Consider the following 23,183-nt stretch of genomic DNA (forward strand, 5'->3'; position numbering starts at 1 on the left):
CTCAACACACACCTGTAAATGATTCCTCTTTTATGAAGAAAGAACAATCCAATGGAAATCTCTGCTGCATAAAATCTGCAAAAGAAAATGCTCATCAGGCTTGCTGGCTTGCTCTCTGGATTTCTGAATATTTTGTACCCTCCAGCTCAGGCATCAAGGGGGCAAAAGAATGTAAGACCCTGGGACGACCAGAGATCAGCATCACCCTGCAGATGACAAACCCTTGGCTCTTCGCTTGGCCATTTTAGCACTCCCACCTCCCCGAGGAACTTCACAGCTAATAAGTCAAACAGACAGGTTTATTACCTGTCTAGAAACAAGCACTTCTTGTCTGAGGCCGGTGGACAGTTAATTTACTGCTTACAGGGAATTTCCAATACGATCTCTTAAACAGTGGCTGCTAGAATAGTCTGTGTCAGGACTGGGGAAGAGTGGGGAAAATGTCTATTTTCCTATTCACGGACAGAATGCATCAGTGTTTGAAAATGCAGTGATTCCCTGGATGATGGAGGAGCATGTGTGATGTGCTCTGTAGCTGGTGTCCTCACCATCCCCCCTTACCGTCCCCACCCCAAGCACTGGGATAAATGGGACACACACCATGATTCATACTCCAGTTTACCCTTTTAAATAATTCATAATAAACTCAGAGTAAATGCTGAAAGAGGTTTTAAAATGTGCATAGCATTTAGGAATCTTTGAAGTCTGAGAAACCACAAGACTGCGGATTTGTGCAAACATCACACCCGGGAGGCTTAAAATCCACACAACGTCTACACAAGCAGAGAACAACCTCTGGTGATAAGGACCGAACTCTTACGGGGGAGGGGTGAGGGTGGGGCATCTCTGAGGGCGGCCAGGGGAGGAATGGGATGGGAGAGGGAAAAGCAATGGGATTACAGGCGACTTTTACATGATTTTTCATGCTCTTCTGTATTTTTAAAATAAGAACTTTCTAGCAACACAAGTACACAACGTAAGGGTGCTGGATGAGACACCTTGATGTCACCTCATAACGTAAGGTGGTTATTCTGCTACTTGCTCTTTATAACTTTGTCACCAAGCTTTACTTTACAACCCAAGCATTTTGATGCTTTCTAACTAACAGAGTTAAGACAGGGGATAAAGTCAGGCATTCCTGAAAATTGAAAAGTAAAAATCTAAATAGAAAAAAAATCCCCCTTCAACAACAAAAATCTGATTGGCGTTCGTGGGTTTGATTAATAAAGACATCTGAGAATGAAAAAAAAGAAAGAAAAAAATTCCCTTTTGCATTTTTTTCAGCTTGCTACCAAAGCATTCCCTCTTCTGCCTTCAGCCAATCTTCCCTAAGACACATCAACCCATGCAGGCCGAAAGTTCTTCAGATTTATCTTTCAAATCGAACATCGGCCAGGATCCAATGAACATTTGCTAACTTGATTAATCGGGGTACATGCCCACGATGCATCCTCCCCGAGGGAAATGAAATAGCTATTTGTATACATCTGCTTCTGCCATGTGTCCTGTGACCTCCTGGCCCCTGGAAAACAGGGTGAGTTTTCAGGTACCGAGGTCCCCCCTTCCATGGGCCGTGTCTCTCCTGGCTGCTGCTGACTCCTGCATCCCAATCAAACCCTCCACACTGCTCATGTTTCTCCCCCAAACCATCTCCTCCTTGCCAGCTGCCCACTCCCAAACCTAAAATGAGGTGTCACCCGAAGAGGTGTCCGGTGTCTCTGTTCTACACTGAGTTCCCCTTTTCTTCCTCCAGAATGTTTCTCAAAAGCCCTTACTCCTCTTTGGCTCCAAGGTCAAGACCTGATGAAGGTTCCATTTTTTCTCCTCTATATAGATTTTCACCAGCCCCCTTGCACCCGTCCCTACTCTCCCTGCCCCCCTTCCTTCCCCTCTCGGTCACAGGGCTCTGTGAAAACTGGGCCTGATGGTGTGAAGCCCCATTGAAGCCCCCTCCTGCCAAGCCTTCCATGGTCCTCAGCTGGCTCCATCAGGCTCATCACCCGGAGCCCCTGCACCCCCTTCTGTCCCGCTGGCTCGGGCATTCCCTGAGGATGTTCTTTCCCCACTCCCCTCTTTACCAGGGCTCACGTGCCACCTCTGACATTACGGCCACACAGTACAATTGTCGGGTGACTTCTCCTATCCCGGGTCAAGGTGGTGAGCTCCCGGAGGGCAGACAGCCTTTCCCACTCCCGGCGCCTGGTGTGTCGTGAATGTACAATAATTGTTTAAAACGAGTGGCTGACTCAATCCATGAGGATGGAACTGGGTGACAGGCAGATACACCGGCATCTCCGACCTTCTGGAAGTAGAATGAACCTCTCCTTCCAAAGTGTCGGTGGACCCAAACCAAGAAGTTGGCCCCCTGGGAGGAGACGGTGCTCAGCTCCGAAGTGGGCAAAGCCCCACTTCCATATTTCCACTTCCAGCAGCAGTCCCTGTGTGCTGCCTAAATTAAGGGACTTTAAAAAAAAATACTCACACTGCTTGTGGTTCCTTAAATTTTCCTACTTGCTGAATGTGGTACATGAGGTCCCCGCCATTGACGTATTCCATGACGAAATACAGCCGGTCCTGAAGACGAAGGTGCAACACGTGAGCAGGACTTGGACACCGGCCGAGAGGCTTCCTTCACTCTTCTAGACTGTGTTTTGCTTTCTCATCAGTTAGTAAACTGTGGGCTACCCTGGCAGATCTGCTCAGTGGAGCCCTGCAAAATTTTTCTTCCCAAATGAAACAGAAGTCATAAACCCTACTGCATGAGGGCCTTGGGAAGCATAAAGTCATTAACTGTCAACATGGCTGCCCCCTTCTGGTTCCGTATGCTCCCTATTGTAGTAACGGCCTCCCAACACTCTTCCCCTTTCTCCTGCACATTAAGACATGCCTAAGTTAGCGATGGTGTGAAGAATCCAAATGGGCCAATTATTTACTTTTAACGAGTGTTGCTGGCTCGCAGCATCTGGGAGGAAAACCCCAGTGATGTAGTCATGCGTTTCCACCAGAAGCTTCTGAAAACAGATCTCGTGAGTTAGGCTGGGCTCCTAAATTATAAATGCTCAATGATATTTACTGTGGGGGAGGGGACTATACATGGAGAGGCTAATCCAATGTGCTTCTGCATCATAATAGACCCAAGTATTGCTTTTTATTTTCTCCGTCACTGGTGTGCTCAATGTCGGCCCCACGGAGGGCGTACATCATAGATCCCAATAAAGCTGCATATTTATGAGGACATTACAGTGGGGTAAATGGGGGAAAATGGGGTTGAACAGCCAAGCAGCTCACAGCACAGCACACCCAGGTGAAAGCCAGCCTCTGCTCGCTTCTAGACAACGTCACCATTTCATGGAAGTTATTAAACATTGAAGTGCTGCACGGGGAATGGAAGATAACAGTGAAGTTGGTGCTAGCAGCGGGGAAACAGCTCCTGGAGCTTCCTTCTCTAGCTTTCCTGTGATGAATTTTAATTCCATCTTTATTTCCGTGTTTTGCTGCTCCCTGGAGCTTCATCCGTGTAACCGGGGTGATAGGATCCGGGCTGGGATTCGCAGACATGGCTCCCCGTCTGGCATATTGCTCCTCCCTCCTGGGCACTATTTAAGTGCTGCTGGGAGAAGGGGACCGGCCATGCCACCAGCACCAGGCTGACACTCAGTGGCCGGCGCCTGGCTCTGCAACCCATGGCCCGCCCCGACACTGTGCGGTTACACGGTCATTCTGAGATTCTAAGCTCCAAGAGCATGGAGGGGGACCTCCCAAGAGATTTTTAAAGAGAGATGGAAGACAGAAAGTCATTTTCTGGCCAGTAGAAAGTTAAAAATAATTATAATCGTAACAGTAATAATTATAGCTACTGATTATTGAGTCACATCTTAAAAAGGGCAGGCGCTGAGGGTGGAAAGCCTGTCTTTGGGCATGCCTGACAATGGTGCCCTCGAAATGGTTATATTTCTTGCGGGCCACCTGCAAGCTCCATGCCAGGGCCCTGGCCCCACAATGGGCTGATCGGTGCTTCGGAACCCTCTTGTCCTCCTTTTCGTTATACTGTAAGACAGGCTCGGCAAACTTTCTGTAAAGGGCTAGACAGCAAATACTTTAGGCTCTGCGGGTATCTTGCAATGATTCAACTCTGCCTGCACCGCAGGAGACCCACTGCGGGGGACAGGAAAATGAAGGAGCCTGGCTGTCTTCCAAGAAAATGATTCACGCACCCTGAAATGTGAATTTCATCTAATTTACACATGTCACAAAATATTATTCTCTTTTTCTCCTCCAACCTTTCTTAGAGCTCATGGACTGTACAAAACAGGCCAGACTACCAAGCCTGCTGTGCGCAGTAAACAAGAACACACTCTTTTATAAGATCAAGTTTCCTCGGATTCTAATGCAATGCTTAGCAATGGGACCCGTAGCCTTCAAAAGCCAGGACCATGGGTTATTTTATTGGTGTTGTAACCCCAAGTCTTAGCACATGGCCTGGTATAAGGAATGTACCTTTGTACATTTGTACCTTATAAAACGTACCTTTGGTACAAATGTTTGCTGAATTAAATAGAATTAGTGCCAAGCCTATAAGTAGGGAACATCCCAGAGAGGGGGCTCCCCAAATTTACCAGCGGCATAGGAGTGAGAGGTTTTCTTGAGCCTTCTCTACTAGAGGAAGGTTGATTCAGATGCTTAGAACCCTGGCTTCAGGGGTGGCCCTTGAGAGCACGCCGTGTGCGGCACCACAGATATGAACCCCCGGGGGCCTTACCACTGTCTGGAAGCAGGAGTGTAGCTGTGTCAGGAACGGGGGCTTGTCCAACAGGGCTAGGACTCGCTTCTCCACCATGGTGCACTCCACGTCGTCATCTTGAATCACCACATCCTTCTTCAGGATTTTGATAGCATACAGTTCCTCTGTGCCCTTCCGGTCAGCAAGCATCACCTGGGAGCAGACGAAAGGCAAGCTGAAAGCTTCAGAAGCCTACGTCTGGTACTGGGGGTGGGCTGGGAGAACCTGGTCAGGTGGCTGTTCAGTCGGCCTACGCTATATATTCATAAAGTTCCGCTTCATGTGCAAATTTTGAAATCTTGCCCATCAGCGCAGATTACACTCCTCCAGCACGGTGTAATTTAGAAGCTGTCGAAGATTTGTACGCTGCGCGGGCTATGGCCACATGATGGCGCTATGGTGGCCATGAGAATATACGCACCCTCCGTATTAGCCTTGAAGTGTGCACATTTTTCAGGAGCATCCTTTGGGCAAAAACGTGACTGACCTTTATAAAACTTCTCATGAGTCGGGAGCCAAGACAAAGGAAGAGGCGGGACTGGAAATCATTTCCTGGGTCTATCGCAAGATTTGGGGCCACAGAAGCCAAATGCAGACAAATAGGTTCTACAAATCAACTTCTAATTTTTAGTTGTGAAAATTATTGATTCAACCAACATTTTGGAGCACCGGCTCTGTTCTCAACCCGGAAATGGGGACACACAGTGAACCGTCTGTAGCTTTCTGGATACAATTGTTTCCAATGAAATGAAGTGGTGGGTGGGGCGCCGGGGAACATCTGAGAAAGGAGTACAGAGAACAGGGAGACCCCAAGGACGGCTCTGGAAACCTCAGGGAGCACAGGACCGATCCCTGCAGTCTCTGCAAAAGCCCCTCCGCCTCACAGACAATCATCCCCTTACCTTTCCAAAACTCCCTTTCCCCAGCACCATGAGGAAATTGAAGTCGGTGAGTTTCACTCTGTCCAGGTTGTTGGAAGGTGGTCTCCTGTCTTCTGAAGGACTGATTACTTTGTTACCAGCAGGGCCAAGCTTGGCTTTCTAAACAACAAGCACACACGTGAAATCGATGAGTCATTTTTCCCAGGAAAAAGAGTGATAGAAAGCATTTAACTAAGCTTGAGGGCAGCTGGGAGGTGGGAGGTGGGATGGGGGCAAGAAATCACAGGGTGATGAAATATTTATTCAAAAGTCAGTGGCTATATTTACCCTAAGGGCAATATTTGCAAAGTAGCAAAAAAAAAAAAAATTGCCCTTATCTATCAAGAGACAACTCTTTACATAGTTAACCAAGTCAGGCTGATTCTCATTCTAGGACTTAGAAGTTAACTTCTTGGGGAAAATGGGTGTTTCACGATGGTTAACATAATACAAGAAATAAACTGTGCACTGATGCTTTTCTAATTTGTAGATTTTCCAATTTGATTCATCTGCATAAAGGAAGCTCGGATCCTAGCAAAAAGGGGTTCCCTGGAGAGGAAACTCTTAACCGGCAAGCTTAGGGATGATTTATTGCTACTTTAAAAGGCACAGTAAGAAGAACAGAGGGTTGTTTTTTTTTTTTTTTAAGTTAAGAGTTGAACTCAGGAAAATAGTGATATGCATGAGAACCTGGGTTCACACAAAACATGCAGCACCCTTTGAACCTGAAGCATCCCTGGTCAGTGACCTGTCAGTTACCAGAAGGCATTTTTATAAACCAGGCTCATGCTACACACAGTGCTGGAGAAACTACACCCTCATTACTCTGATTGAAGAGTTAGAGTCTCCGGTCGAAGGTTGAGGAGAGCAAGGAGGCTCCGCTGAAAAGGAAAGGCTAATGGGATCACGTGGGAAGGTCTCAAAGGTCAGCAAAGGAGCCCAGGAAGAATCTCCCCCCAGACTCTGCATGGAGAACATCTGCCCGACGGTGAGGGCACAGTTGCTGGACATGTCAGCTGCTGAAAAGGCCAGGGTCCTGCAGTGTGGCTCAATTGCCAAAACCACAGCTCTGAGCCCGACTGAGCCCAAGGGCAAAGACTGTGGCTTTGGATACATTCTGAATGATGAGGTACACCCCCTGCCCTTCCCCAATGCAGCAGACCTAAGTGCAGCTTTGAGTTTCCGAGTAGGTGCCAGGACAACACTCAAGTCAATGTGGTTACCAAAAAGGTGTAGGACGTAAAGAGGGCATCCTGGGCTTTACTACGTGACCGGAGCACTCTCCTGGGGGAAGATGAGGGATCTGACATGTTTTCTTTAGCAGCAGAGGCAGCTTCTGAGGAATCACCCATACTCCCTTAGAGCAACAGTGTCCCTTCATCCCCACCTTGTGCCAGGCTCTGTGGAAGAGGTTTTGCATTATGGGATCCAGCCGTCTCTGGATCCCCAGGCCTCACATAGTGCTTAGCACAGGGCGTGTGCTCTACATTCTGGCTGAATAAGGAAATGAAGCTTGAATGTGTTCATCAGATGCTGTGCTGTTAGGTGATGCTTTTCTGTGACAAAAATAACGTGTTTCAGTAAGGATCAAACCTCATGGCCTGCGTGCGTATTCAGATGAACTAAGCATAGCCATGTGGGCAGAGACATTAAGACATGGAGGAAAGATGGCCCCAACTTTTCTGCAGAGATCTTAAGCCACGGGGGAAAGACGGCCCTCACATTTTTGCTTCCAGGCTGGAAGTATTTAATACAGCTGTCCTATATACGTCTTTCGGCAGTGCCCGGTGGGACACACACATGAACCTGGGGGTCACTGGATACACCGACACTCTTTAAAGACAAAAACCTGAACTGCAGTGATACATAAATTGGCCTCCCCTTTGACAGAGGATGGAAGTAATGTCCAGACAAACTTGTGAGAAAGAGCCAAGACATAACCACTAGTGTTATATCAGGACCCCCCTCAACTGCAGGGCCAGCCCCGTCCTCTGGAAGCCAGGAAGCAGGAATGCAGGAGCACCTGGCTCCGGGGTCCCAAACAGACCAGGTTCGACCCCTCACCGCTGACAAAGTCCAAAGGCAGACAAATGATGGCTGGTGAAATGAAAGAGTAGTTTATTTCAGGGAGGCCAGCGCCAGGAAGACAGCGGACTAGTGTCTCAGAGACTGTCTCCAAAGTGCTGAAAGCACTCCCAGGTTTATGTAAGGAAAATGTTGGGCAGAGGCCAGTGGGTACATGCATGCAGCTGGGCAGTGAAGGTCAAGTTGATCGCTGTCTTGGGGTCAATCACATGGGGTCTTGCTGGCTCGGGGCATTCCTTATTGCCGGAGAGGGTAGTTTTAGTCCCCATCATGGGATGCTTTGCCCGAGTTAAGGGAGAAGCTGGAAAGGAAAACTTAATCAATTAGAAGGTAGAGACTGGGAGAAAAAGGGAGGTGGCGGATAGCAGAAGTCCTCTTTCACTCCAAACATATGTCCCAGGAATGATTCCAAGTTGATAAACTTTCCGGTGTGTGTCGTCGAAATTGCAATGAACAATCAGGAAGTTCAAGTGTGAGATGAGAATACCCACGACGCCACTCTTTTCTGTTCTTTTGATTTTTAAAAAGAAACGTTATCAGAAAGAGGCACGAGGAGATTGATTTTATTTTGTCGGGAACTTCACAGTAAATTCTGAAAAGGCGGACTCAGTGCTCTGAGGGGCTTGAAACAGTCGAAGAGCGTCTTCACCTGGGTGAGGCTGTGATCGGGCTGGGGCTGCCCACGAACATCCAGCTTCCATCTAAAGCACGGGGCTCCTAACCAGAGGCTCCAGACTCGTGAATTCCTAGAGTCCCAGCTCCTTCCTCCTTTGACACTTCAGCACCACAGACAGCAGAGACAGCAGCCCACGGAGTGACCTCCGGACAGACACTGCCCTCACTGGGGGCCATTGGGAGCAAAGACTCTGAGTTTTGTGCTATGTCCTTAGTCCAGTTACAGGGAAAAGATTGTCCCCAACGGGATGTAAATGCAAGAAAAGCATTTTCGCATTTGAGTACTTCTGAATCCGACTGCAGGAGGATCTTAGATTCCGCTCTGAAATCAATCCATGAGGTTTGGGCGGAATGTAGACAAAGGAGTCTCCTACTCCGGGGAGGGGAAGCCGGAGGGAGGAAGGACACAGGCTTCTTGCCCTGCCCCGGGCAGATTCCATTCTCATGTCTCTGGAGCCAGAAGCAGAGTTGGGTTCCATGTGGCTGGCAGAGCAGGGGGATGGTTTGGAAGGAGATGGGCCAGGCTGCTACACTGACCTCATTCTCCATCAGGGGGCAGGCTAGAAAGTGGCCTGACCCAGGGGGTGAGATGGAGTTCTCCCCAGCTCCTGGCAGCCCTGAGATAGGAGTAGCCCGGGGGGCTTCGTGCAGCTAGCCTTCTGACCAGAGACACGTGGCTTCCACATTTCCGCTGCACAATATGCTTCTGGAGTCATTCCCACGCTGCCACTGCAGGGCCCAGCTGCCGGATGGCATGAAGCCATCGCCAGTACGGAGTTTGCAAAAGCAGCTCTTCCATGAGAGCAAAACCTCAGTGGTCCGGGCCTGACTCTGGCAAGTCCTTCGCTCACCCTGGGTCTAATCAGTAGCACAGCTGGAGGAGACAGCCAGTGGCTATCCTAGCAGCTGTGCAGCTGGGGGTGGCGGGGAGCAAACGACCGCCAGGAGGGTGCTCTACACGGCCTCCACCTCCAGTCTGCATTCAGGCAGCCTCTGCCTCCTGATTCTCATCCTTGGCCCCTCCACCCTGCCTCCCTCTCCCCCCATGCTGGGGGAGTGCAGTCCCTCACCCCCTCCCGGGCTGACTTCTCCCTGCCTGCAGGCTTTAGCTTGCTTGCCATCTCTCCAGAGGACCCCTCCCCAAAGACTGGCTGCCATTCTCCCCCCCATGGCCCTGCTCTCAAGAGCGCCGCATAGGGCAACTTGTGAATATTTATGGTGTATCTGTTTAATGCCTCTTCCGATCACACTGTACAGCCAATCTATCAACAGGTCGTGCCAAATCTACCTGCAGGTTAGGTCCAGACTCTAGCCTCTTCTCTGGGGCTCCTTTACCATCTCTCTGAGGTGGCCCCACCTCTAGTGTCCCCAACTCCTGTGACCTCCCTTTCAGTGTATTCCCTGGAGGGACCCTGTCGTGCTTCCCTGGCTTCCTATCTGCTGGACAGAAAAAGGCCGAGTTGTCACAAAGGATGAGGAAGAGACCCTTGGCTGTCAGTTCTGTCTCCGACCTTGGTCCCACGACTCCCCCAGCCCCTCTGTTCCAGCCTCCAGTCTTTGGTCGCTCTTCCCATGGGGCCTTGCTATCTTGCTCATCCACCAAATCCAGCTTAAGCACCACCCTCATCTTCTTGATGCCTCCTACCTCCTGGGATTTCCAACCTGTGGCAGACATTGTCTATGACCCGCCCACATCCCCTGAGCTTTTGGCTCTGCACCCCTGTGCACATCGGAGGCTGTCCGCGGGTTCTGTTGGGGCCGTGCCTGCACAGCAAGCCTGAAATGCCCATGTTGCTGCCCCAGGAAGTCGTGGCCTCGACTGGCCGCACAGAAAGTGGATTGCATGCCATCTCCCTAGCTCCCCAGCAGGACTGAGCTCCAGTGTGTCCAGCATTGGTACCATCTGAAGAACTATCATGCCCTGATCTTAGCTGGCTTCCTCCCTTCCCTGGGTCACATCCCTGCTCCTCCCCCCTCCCCCCGCCCTGCCCAGGTCTTTTGGGATCACTTCCCGAATGAACTCCTTGCTCTCAAAACCCTGTGGCAGAGTTGACTGATCTGGGGAACCTAAACCAACAGATGAACATTTTCTGAGGATTTGCTGATCTTTCTCATTAGACTGTGAGGTCCGGGAAGGCAGAGTAAGATGGTCCTTACTTTGTGTCTTTAGGTCAAGCACTGTGCTGGGTACATAACTGCACATTCACTGAATATCTCATTGATTGATTGATTGATTCATTCATTCAAAATCATATGTCTTCATTAAGTCCTACAACAGAATTTGAAGAGGCCAAATCACGAATGGTACAGTCAGCTGGTAGCCAATACCAGCCAGCCATCTGCCCAACGTTAACACAGAAAAGTGGCTGTTACCAGGTATGTCATTTCAGAGGGTGGCCCCTGGACAATGTGCATTTGGATGTTCAAATATAATCGGAACTCCTTCCCTCAAGCAATTACCGGTCACGCTGGGACAGCCATAGACAAAGGCTGTGAGGGCATCTCTGCCTTTAGGGAGGTTGGCCACACAGTGACCCTCCCCAGAGGCCACGCTAGACTAGTTAGCTGGGCCAGTGAGCTGAAACTCAGAAGTTTCTCTGAAAGGACATTCCTCCGGTGAGAAGTCCTGATTGCCCTGGACTTTACTGGAATCCACGGAAGACCAACAGTGAGGCTCTGCATTGACGGTTCCTTTCTTTGAGCTTTTGAGTGGGTTGTTTGGCAACTGGTCTCCTGGCAGGACAGAACCCTCCCTTCTCAGCTTGTGTATTGTTGGCATAACTGGTTGTCATGAATGTAATTCAGACTTCACCAGGAGTGCAAATAAAATCAATATATGTCCAGGGATAAAGCTGAAGCCGATGGCCTAACTGCAGAAATTTCAGCAGACCCAAGGAGGCCTCAGAATAAGCAGGTCAACATCCTTTCCTATAGCAATGCAGACACGCCCTGCACGGCCAGACGCCCTCCTGGGCTGTGTGCACAAAGGGGAATTCACACCCGGAGAGGAGAGGCAGAATGTCTCCCGAAGCCTGGCATCAGAGGAGGGAGCAGAGAACAGACTGGGGCTGGAGCTGGAAGCACATATGAGCCTGCTGGTCATGCTCCTTGCTGATAAATCCCAAATCTTGAGTTCTTGCTCAGGACACATTTTGATTCACCTCATGGGTCCTTGTGGGTAAATTTAGACCATTCCACCACTTATTCCACAGATATCTGTGTGTCTGTCATGCCCCAAACACTGGGCCAGATGCTGGGGAAATCAGATCAATATGATGTAGCCTTTCCTCCGGAGAACCTGCAGTTAAAAGGTACTGTGGTCTATGTCCCTGTTATTCAACGTGTGGTTTGTGGATCAGCTGTACCAGCACTGCCTGGAGACTGGTCAGGAATGCAGATTCCTGGGCCCCACCCCAGATCTACGGAACGGGAACATGCAGTTTTAACAAGATCCTCAAGTGAGTCCTGTGCACGTTTCAGATGTGCTAGTCTAAGTCAGAATGTTTCTCCAAGTTCAAAGTCCCTTCAGAGTCCCTGGGACCTTTTCTACCTTCAACAATCTTCAATTATCATATAAAATCAATGGCAAGTTCTGGAAAGAGCCCCAGGCTTTGGTTCCAGAGAGTTTAGATCAAATCCTGGCTTTACCCATTTTTGCTGTGTGACTCTGGGCAGATGATATGGCCTCTCTCAGCGTCAGATTGCTCATCCATAATATAGTAGTACCAAGACCTCTGTATCCCTGGGCTATGCTGAAGCTGAAATGAGGAATCCTTTGCAAGAGCCCCCAGCGCAGAGCCTCCCATCACATCCTTTACCGGGGTCTTCTTTTCTTTGCCCCAGGAAGGAGAAGGTGTACTTCCCTCAGGCTCTTGGCCTCCACCTGCTCCCTGCCTATGGATTGAAGGCCTCTGTGAGCAGCTGCAGGTCACCTGGGTCAGGGTTCTGCCAGGCTGACTCATGGTCCTGTGATTATGGATATGTGTCAAGCCTGCAGACAGGCTCTGCAGGAGCTCAGGACCCGTGGGGAGGCCGAGGCAGATCCCCTGTGGGCTTCCCCGCTTCCGTGCCCTCCCGGTGAGGTAGGAGAGGAACTGGGTCTCAGCTCTAGCTGCTCTCCGATTTCTGGAGCATCTTCTGTAGCTCCCTCGGGAGCTAGGACCGTGCAGTTAAAGACCTTGACTTAGGGTGCTCTCCCCATTGGAAAATTTCCTAATAACCAACACGCATCTCATTTTATGATCCAGATACATTCTCCCAAAGTCCTAAGAGTCTGCAATCATCGAAGGTGTTCACAAATTTCAAGGACTCCCTTGGTGAGTTTCTGTAAAGCACATCATACAAAGTGAATCTGACTATTGCAAATCCAAATTCTCCCAGGTTGGGGTTGAAGTGTGGATGTGTGTTAAATACCTTTGTCTCAGGAGCTGTCCGTGTGTGTGTTCAGAGGCTATCCACATGCAGCTCATTATTAGGCGGGTGGGTTTCAAATGAAAACTGAGAGCTGGATCTGCCAAACTATGGCGCTGGGTGTCTATGAGGGATAGGATTGCAACAGATGTCAACTCTCTATTAGGCTGGACCATTTGCTGCTGCTGAGCTGGGATGATCTGACCTATAGTACTGCCAATTCCAATCGGTTTAACATAATACCATAGACAGTCTGCAATCTGTGAATTTTGTATAATGATTATGCTCTAGCTTTGGTATGTGGGAAAACAGACAGACAATAAAGACATGGGGAAGTGTACAGTCACAAAAACCAGCCCCCAATACAGTAACACCTTGACTAGCAATCCTTCCAAGAGGTGCTAACTTAACCTCAGTAGGAATCCAAGCCTAAAGGTTTCTCTACAGTAAGGAAGTAGAGAGTTAACCATAATTCCAAGTCTCCCGGTGGATCTATTCTATAATTATGGAGCCTCTGGGTAACCCTCCGAAGTATGCTGTAATGCTTCAACTTATTCCATTGTAAATGTGTCCATTTGTACCTATTTTGTGACTGTGTCTTCAATAATATTATATCTCCCAGCAGAACAGAAAATATGGCTTTGATGAATATATTTATCAAAGACGTTTTGCAAGGTGTAAAGAGAGGAATCTGACAATAGAAGTTTCTACTTCTAAGATTCCAAGGGCAGACACATCAACAATGACCAACTATAGGAGCAAATGAATAATTGTGGATTTCTTCCATAATCTCTTCTCTACAACGAAAATGCCCTGTATTCAGGGCTTCTCCGAACAATTTTGACAGTGTAGGACTGATGGCGTTCTGGTGCTGTTCCACAAACAGGTCTATCTCTGCTATATATAACCAAGGACCTTAGCATCGCGTCTTAGCCCTAAGGTGACATATTCACCTGCACCCACTGCAACATTCGTTAAATCAAGTGGTTTCAGGAGAAAACCACAAGGGAACTGAAAGCCTTTTCAATGATACTGTTAACGGAATATGGCTGGTGTATTTCTAACAGCCCCGAGTCATGACATCTATTACTCCCTACTCAGTAACCGGGCAACAGGTTAAGACGATGGGACCTCATGGGCACCCCAGGCTCCTGGGTAACACAGAGTAAATAAAACGCCTGCTGTTCTCTGGCTAAATAATTTTTTGTCTTCTGGAACATGTCAAGCATGCTTGCCTTCTGAGGGCCTTTGCACTCTCTGCTCCCTCTGACCCAGACAGGAACAAGACACCCTCCCATCTCTGCTCGGGAGATGCTTTAACACTGAGGCTTCAACAGGGCACCCCGTCCTCCCCTTCCCGTGGCGTGGATTCTCACTATCATCTATTTCCCTGTCTCCCTCCATGGCAAGGAGCATAGGGGCCTTATCTGTTCTGCTCACTGACGTATGTCCAGGGCCCAGGAGAGAGTCTGGGGCATGGTGCTCCTCGAATCCTTTTATGGATGCACGTGTGCACCGGGAAAGACAATTACTTCTCATACAAGCTTTTTTAAAAGGCAGAGTTACTGCCTTTAAAGAATTTCTACAACAATGCTGCTTCTTGTGAGCATAGTAGTACATTTCACAGGCATGGATGGATAAATAAATAAATAAATAATAAATAAATAAATAAATAAATAAATAAGACAACTTAAAATACCCATAGTTTCAACGCCCAGAGAGAATCACTGTTAACGTTTTGCTGTATATCCTTCTAAAGGTTTTCACGTTTTCTTCTTTGACATAAACAGAATTACACCATTTGCAACCTGCTTTATGCCTTAGTATGTTGTAAACTTTTTCTTGGGAGGCACTCTGCCACCACATGATTTTAGTGACTGCATCATACCCCGCAGTGTGGCTCTACCACAGTGTATTTAGCCTTTCCCCTATTGTTGGACAGCTACATTGTTTCCAATTTTCAGTTTTCAATAACACACAGATGAACAATTTTGTATTCCAAATCTCCGTGCACATCCCCGGTCTCCCTAGGATGGATTCCTGACGTGGAACTGGCCGAGTCAAGAGGGACATGGCAAAGGCTGGTGCCCAAGGCCAGACGCTTTAATCTGGCCATGAATGTGGGACAGAAAAGGGGAATCCAAAGAGTCAAGACAGCCTTATTCCTGAAGGCAGGATCTTGGTTTCTTTCGGGTCGTGGGTCTGATTTCGTAGTAGGAATATCTGATAGTACTTTTTTTTTTTTTTTTACACCCCCCTTCAGATTCGGTAATCCAACCTACAACTATAACCTGGAGGCATGCGGCTAGATGATTCCTCTCGTACAAGTATCCCAACACCTGCTGACGAGTTTTCTCCTGGCACTGGGGATCAGAGGTGGCTGGCAAATCACAGGTGTGCATCATTCATTCTTCTGCAAGGAGTTCTCAGACCCAGCGACTGTCAGCAGCAGAAGGGTCCTTGGGAAGGTCTGCCCTGACTTTGGTTAGGTGAAGACTCGGAGGTCTAGAGAGCTAACTCCACTACCCATGGCTACTGAGCCACTGAGACAGTACTGGGGGCGGGGGTAGGGGGAAAGAGAAGGATGTTACTTTCCTCGATACTGGTCCTTGAAACAGGACCCCGGATCATCTGGCAGAGGATCGTTCCCCTGAGATGTAATGTTGGACCAACAGCACAAGAGTGACAGAGCTTTTTGTATTTAGAAGGAAGCTGGAGATAAGCTAACCCAGGTCACCCACATTACAGACGTGGCAACTGGCTAACTGACGTGTCTAACTCCGTCTTCGTCCCTGGGCTCTGAATCCGGACCTCTGATCTTTGAATCCACTGCTCATCCTCCTGTAGCAAGGGTAGGCCAATGTCTTCTGTAAAGGGATGGGTAATGAATATATTCAGCTTTGTCAGCCAAAGACGGTCTCTGTTTTAACAACCCAATTCTGCCATTGGAGTGTGAAAGTCACACAGGTGAGTGAAGGAGCGTGGCTACGTTCCAATAAAATCTTATTTACAAAAACCCGCAGTGGCTGGATTTTGGCCTGTGGGCTGCCGTTTGCCTACCCTCGCCCTGTATCACTGTGGTTAGATGTAAACAGCACGCCTGTGTCTCCTTGTTAACCCACCGGAACGGCAACAATGAAGAACCTCAAGTGCACGTGAACTATCCACTCTCTTCCACGGTGCCCGATGTGCTAACTGGGACGGGGACACGCCGTTGTGCAGACACAGAACGTGCCGAAGGAAGTGCTTATTCGGTAGGGCAGAAATGTGAGGGAAACCACACTGAGTCATTTTCTTAATAAGAAATATTTTTATGGGCACATCCACTTGGGCTGTCACCACTGCTGAACGAATTCACAGGGAGCCGGCTGGCCTGTTGTCATGGCAACCGAGCCGCCGTCTCCGGAGAAACATCCACACCAGGCCCAAAGTGGGAAAGGCAAAGTGCTTGGTTCTTTCTGTCGAGTATCACACACCCCGAGGACCTTTACAGCCAGCCTTGTTCTCCCTCATTTCCCAGCTGGGTCCCCTAACTGCTGTCTCGGGTGTCAGGGGTGTCCACAGGTATCAGGCTGAAGCACTTGTCTCGCCTGATAAACCGATCCTGGGAAGGCTACTGCCCTCAGTCCTGCCCCCGCTGCTGAGACTCCAGACTTTGCTGAGGATCCGAGGTCCAAAAATTTGCCCTCAATTCTTCCCTTTGCCAAAAAAAGACGGTCTCTCGCCAGGGGGCCGACGGCGCACATTGGTCTGGAGCCTCCCGGAAGGCACCGTGTGAGGGGACGTGGCCAAGGCATAGTACGGTTAGAACGCTCTTGGTTACTTAGTACTTTTGTGAAACCTCTAATCCTTCTGCTGCCTGGAATGTCCCCCTTTCGGGTTAATACTGCCCTGGCTTTATGAGTCAGGTGTGGCAGGGTCAGGAGCCCGGAAACTCCTGGAAGCTGTCAAAGTCAATGGTTTTACGGACAGTCGGCTCAACTGCTTAGAAGTGGGGAGGACTCTGCTGCTAAGAAAGCAGGGTGGATGTGAATGGGCTGGGGCCCAGGCACGCCAGAACAGACCACAGGAGTCCCTCAGACCTAGAGAAAGCCTGGACTTCTTGCCTTCTTGGCACCTTGTCATTCCATAAAACCAAACAACAACTGGGAACGTAAAGTGGTGATCCCATCTTCTGGTCCATCAAAAACGTGAAGAGATAAGAGTCACAAGTTCCTAAGGATCTTGTGTGTGCAACTTTTCCTGGAAATCTTTTATTTGCAAGTCTTGACTGCCCTCTTGTGGTGTTTTATTTTCCGGAGCCATTGCATTTGGACTGGGATCTTTTAGTAGAGATACGCCCAAGGTTCCTAGTCCGCCCTGCCAGGTAAAACTCTGACAAATGCTCAAAGGAGACACAGATTGTATCTTCCCAGCTCTACCTTTACAGATGACTCTACATCTCTAACATGAAAGCCAGGCCTCTGAGAAATGCCCACAGTATGGGCCAGAAGTATGTTTTAGTCTCTGCATGCTTCATGTCTTGAAAACAACATCTCAACGGTTCTAGACCTAGGATTCCTGAATCTCCACCCAGCCCTTCGACTGAGCTCAGACTCAGCAAGAAGCAGGGAAAAGGAGGCAGGGAGGGCTGCGAGGGAACAGGGAGTGGCCCGGGGGAGCCTCTGTGTTTATCTGAAAGGTAGAAACAATCTGGGAAATTCAATGAAAAAGCCCACTGGGGAAATGGAAGTGGAGCTAAATGATCACAGAACAGCAGCTCCTGAAATCAACTGAAAAACAAAAACAAAACCAAAAACCCTCAACCAAACCATAACTGGCAATAAAGCCTACAGCCCTGGGGAAAGTTCCAGACCCTTCCTTCCACCCCTGTCCAGCGGCTGCCAGAGAGGTGAGCAGGACTGGGCACCTGGCAAAGGAGGCTTGACCCTGCATCCTCATGGAAGTCAACATAGACAAACAAAAGGATCCTTCCCCCCAAAATACTAGATACGTTTGCTCAATTACTCAATTTTTTTTTAAATTCTAAAACGTCTCTAATTGACAGCAGCAAGCATTTTGAAAGTGGGGTTGAATGCAATTAAATTTAGCACCAAATTTCCACAACCACTGATTTCACCGTATCTTCACTGAGCGTTTAAAAACAGAAGGACCTAATTATAGTTCAGTGGGACACCTGCTTCCCAGGCTGGTGGTAGCTGCACTGCTCTGGGCTGTTCTCTGTCCCCCCAATCTGCCTCCCCCCCCATCCCAGGGCAACTGGCTGACAGGGAAGCAAATGGCGAGGAGCATGTCCGCCAGACGTGGGCTGGAATACCAGTTAGGCACTGCTGACTTCTCCGAGGCCTCAACTTCTTCATCTGTAAAATGGACTGACACTCCCTGCCTCCTCCTGAGTGGGGAGACCTCCCTTCCTCTAGGGATGGCGGCAGCATCAGAGTTTAGCAGCTGCTGTCCCACCAGAAGAGAGATTCTTACAACAGGAAGCAAGCAGATGAAGCAAAGGGGCATAAATGAGCTGGGGGGGGTGGTCCCCACTGCCCTCGGGGGGACATGGCCAAGCGGTCCATGCACCTTTGCTATAAGAGCTGGTCTCCAGAGCAGGAGGGGCCGTGGAGGAGGAGCTTTGGGGGAGGGTGTGTATGGCTCAGATGCCTGGAGGTGGATGGAGGTCTTGTGTCAATAAGCTGGGAAGAGCTAGTAAAATTTAAATTTCTTTCAATTACTGTGATCCTACCAGTACTTACAGGCTGCTGGGGCCTGGGCGGGGAGCAGGGGGCGGGGTGGTGGAATGTGGGTTACAAAAGGAATACCCCTAGCGAGAGATGAGACCATGGCAGCATCCTGCAACCCCGGCCACCAGCTCTGTGCAGATCTGGCTGCCCACCCAGGGCCACTGGCGAGAGTCACGGACTGTCCTGCCTGCCTGCTTCTTCCCAGTGTGTCAACACAGAGACATGGCCCCTGGGGGCCAGCCACGGACTGATGAATGACAGGTCTATTTTCAGAAAAAGCCACAAAGTGAAGATTAGTTCCTGAGCAAGCAAGCAATGCCACTCTGCAAAGAGGTGTGAGTGATGGCACTCCATTTTCACTGCCTGGGTCGGGGCGGAGATCCGACAGACAGGTGACATTTTCAGGTAGCATCATCTGTGTTTCTTGTCCCAAGACCCATAGCAGAAGGCACAGGAAACAACACAAAGCACCAACACAAAGACAAGAGGCTTCATTGACACCTCCCGACCCTGCTCCTCAACGACCTTCATTGCTGCATGCGGGGGGGGGGCATGGGGAGCTTGGGGGGCGTCGGGGGCGCTATGCTTCTAATGCACAACTGGGTCTCCCAACCCCGGGGCCCGCGGGGGACTCAGAGAACATGACGAAGGGTTCATCTTAACTTGGCAATGGCTTCTCCGAAAACAGCCATGTTTCTTCTTCCCAGTACCTGGGGGCGGGCAGAGGGAGGGTGCCGAGGATAATGGCAGCAGCAACACTTTGCCCAGCCAAGCGCTGTTCAGTCCATGTTTTATATTGCTTCGTTCAGTGCCCCCAGCAGCCCTAGGAGGCTGGTATTTTTTATCACCCCCATTTTAGAGATGGAGAAACTGAGGTGAGCTAAGTGGCCCATGGCCTTATAGCTAGGAGGTGGCGGAGCTGGGATTTGAACCCAGGCAGCCTGGAGCTTAACCTCTCCACCGGGCTGTGTCCCTGCAGCGACAAGGTGGGAGCCGTGCTGCCCAGCAGGCAGGAGGGATGGCAGTCCTTCTGAAGATGGGACAGCGCTCACTGCAGGTGGGAGGGGCCATGGTTTACCGGCCAGGAGGGGATCCAGGGAGGTGAAGGCTTCCCCTTTTTTTTTTCTCCCCCCCCCCCCCCCCCGCCACCCCGGCCCTTTCCCTTTCCAGCCCCATCTGAGCTTTGTGCCAGCACCCAGCTCCTTCTGCACGTTGTGAAATAGAGCCCCATACTATGTATATTATTTCTCCCTGGGACGACAAACCCTAATCACAATGACAGAAACACACTGCACAGGCAAGAGAGATCCGGGTCACAGTAAGGACCTGAATCTCCAAGTGTGAATCCACTTCGTCAGAGTAGAGCTGTCCTCTGAAATAACAGGGTATGACAGGTGATTTGTTTGTTTTTACGCAGGAACTGTCTCCACATCCTGGAATGATCAAGAGGTGTCTGCTCACTCTGAGAATGTTTTCACTCTGAGGGAGGAAATCGCCGGGTGGCTCAGTGTGTCCGGCCATGGCCAACTTCTGAGGATGTTTCTCCAAAGTGAACACATGGCATGGTGTGACAGCGTTTTAAAAGACTAACAACAGGAGGGCGGCAACAAGAGAAATCTTGACAGACGCAAGTTTTCACACATGATAGTCACCACACTCTGTAAGACTTGTGAAACCTCAAAGAATAGTTTTTTTTTTCCCCCTATTTTCAATAACTCTGGGTCACTAATCTCTTGTGGCCCCTGAGGGGACACATCTGTAGTGTCAGATACAAGTCTACAGAGAGAAACTTGAAAAACATTATTTACTAGATCTTTTCCTTAGTACAGTGTTTTAAAAAGAGTATCATATGTTGATTCTAGCTTAGGATCGGGGGTGGGATTTCCCCTTGCAAATTCTTCACCCAAGTATTTGAATGTTTAAATTTTTCAGATGGTTCCAATATGAATATGCTGTAATGATCCAGAGTGGATTTCAATTATTAACAAAGACAATACACTGAAGACACAGCTGGTACACGACTCTAACCAGCTCCCCAAAAGAGACTGGTGTTGTCAGAAAGGATTATGGATAAGATTTTTGAAATAATTTACATGCACTTTGCAAAGTTCCATTTGACAGTTTGGGGGTGGGGTAGAATGGTTGATTAGGTTATGAACAACTGATTTGGGAAAAAAATTAAAAAATGAAAAAAGGAATGAAATATAGTGAGAAGTATTAAGCCAGGCATTAAGAACATGAGGAAAATCTGATGATTTCAGCCCCATGATATATTACACTACATCTTCCATATAAAGACACACATGTACTGTAAGTACACCATATTGTTTGCATGCTCATGTAGATGTCTACATAAAATTGAAAATGAGTCTTAATATGTGGTTGGAGATATATACTGGCAGAAGGAAAGGAAAATGTGTGCTGTCAATTTAAAGATGCACTCTTTCTGTTCATTTGATGCTTTAAAAACAGACTTGAATTTATCTTTAATCACTGATCGGAGATTTCAATTATTTCTTATTTTGTATAATCTTAAACGGACCTAATCTGGAGACGGGGGAGAATGGGTATGCTCTCTGGGTGATGCATACGGAGCGTTTTTTTCCTCACTGGAGGGCCATGGCCATTTGGAGGGGAGCGCACAGACAGGGACACGAGTAGGCGGAAGGTTCAAGCTACCAGAACACACAGTGCATCCTTAAGAGCGGAGAGCATGGCTGGGAGGCTCAGGCTTGGCAGCCACAAAAATGTTTTTGTGGCAGGGAAGATGGAAGAGGACAGAGTGGAGGAAGAACTACCTTTAAGAAGCGGACATGACATCCCTGTAAGAGACAGGAGAAAGGGAAAAACTGCTAGGTTAGTAGGGAGGATGCTACAGACAGGAAAACAATCAGCACCACGAGAGAAATATAACTCGAGTACAACACACCATAGATTTCATTTCCAGTGCAGACAGAAAGCACAGGGGAGAGACAGCCCAGGAGGCAGCGTGAGGGTCCAGCAGAGAAGGCAGGCACTGCTCCAGAGGCTCAATAGGGGCAGGTCTGACTTGGCCCTCAGAGGGGTGGGAACGGATTCTTTCTTGGTTGTATGAATAATGAACGGACTCGTGTCAGACCACACGGAGCCACGGCCCTTCTCGCTCTTTCTTGTGGCTTTTATGTGGCCACGCATGACATCCCATCACACAGCTCCACGATAATCATGGATGCTTCTTTTGCTTTGGGCCAATCCATATGATGGAGTAATGGTTTATCTGGTTCATCAAGTGTCTGAGGTAGCACACAGCTAGTTACCCCTGAATTTCATACACGTAGGTCACCACTCTTCGGTAAGAATAGAACCAAACCCACTTACCATGAAAACTACCCGTAACAAAATTTTTTTCTTGATAATTCAGAAGACTCTTTGGTATCTTGAAGAGCCAAAGACTACTGGTAAAACATAGGTTGGGCAGCTCATTAACCACGTTCTGGTTGCCCGAACGCCAGGTGACCAGGTTTGGCTCCCCAGGCGTACTTCTTTTCATCTTTCAACTTCTGTCTTAAAAAAAACCCCTCCTGACTAGGTAACTTTACTTTCGCAAGAACTAACGTGAGAGGGCGCCTGGGTGGCTCAGTGTTAAGCGTCTGCCTTCGGCTCAGGTCATGATCCTGGAGTCCTGGGATTGAGTCCCACATCGGGCTCCCTGCTCAGCAGGGAGTCTGCTTCTCCCTCTGACCCTCTTCCCTCTCCTGCTCTCTATCTCTCATTCTCTCTCTCAAATAAATAAATAAATAAATAAATAAATAAATACATAAAATCTTAAAAAAAAAAAAAAGAACTAACGTGAGAAAAATAAATTGAAACCATCTTAACAGAAAACCTTGTACAAGGAGTCATGAGATGAGTCCTACAAGTTCATACAGAGTGTGAGTCTGCTTCTGGGAGAAAATTTGAGGAGGAGGCTGGTTTTCCGAACCCAAAATTCCACAGCCTGAAAGCGTCACCATATCCCTGAGCCTGAACAGAGGAGATCAGAGACAAACAGATTATACTTTGTGCTTGGAAGGTTTTGTCTACTAAAATAAGCTGGTTAAATATGAATTTTACATCTCTTTGAACAGGTGTGGATAGATTAGCCTCTGTTACAGCTTATAATTATGGTCCTTTAAATCTGTAATCATGAATCTATTTATAATTGTTCTCAAAATAGGCCATATTATTCCAATCCCCAAAGCTCTATTTTAGGCTAGAGATCTTAATCCACATCAAGATTAAAGGCAACGAACAACAGCAACAAAAACATCCTTAACTGAAATGTTGCTGTTTCCCAGAACCTTAGAGGAAATTTAATCGACATTTCTCCTGCACCTGATAGAGCTGCCCAATCTCTGCCTTAATACCTCTAGGGATAGAGGGCTCCACGTTGGCTGAGATGCCCTGAAAAGTACATGGTATGGCTTCAGAAGGGTCCTACCTTCCACTTCCATCTGAATAGGTCACCTTCTACAGGGAGACAAAAATCCTCTAGCAGAGACACTTCCATACTGTGGCTGGGCAGCTTCACAGCCTTCCAGCAACCACTGGGCAGGTGCT

General features: G+C 48.6%; 1 protein-coding gene across 1 annotated transcript in view; it reads right to left on the minus strand.

Annotated features, from left to right (window-relative positions):
* Positions 1-23,183, minus strand: part of PRKCA (protein kinase C alpha) — a 385,436-nt gene that overhangs the window by 43,418 nt on the left and 318,835 nt on the right. The window contains exons 9-12 of the mRNA XM_021678425.1: positions 5,683-5,820; positions 4,760-4,933; positions 2,483-2,574; positions 13-75 (exon numbers count right to left, since the gene is read on the minus strand). Coding sequence (XP_021534100.1) covers positions 13-75; positions 2,483-2,574; positions 4,760-4,933; positions 5,683-5,820 — 467 coding nt within the window. The remainder of the gene's footprint in view (positions 1-12; positions 76-2,482; positions 2,575-4,759; positions 4,934-5,682; positions 5,821-23,183) is intronic.

Source organism: Neomonachus schauinslandi, chromosome 15 (assembly GCF_002201575.2).
Source record: "Neomonachus schauinslandi chromosome 15, ASM220157v2, whole genome shotgun sequence".
Classification (NCBI taxonomy): Eukaryota; Metazoa; Chordata; class Mammalia; order Carnivora; family Phocidae; genus Neomonachus; species Neomonachus schauinslandi.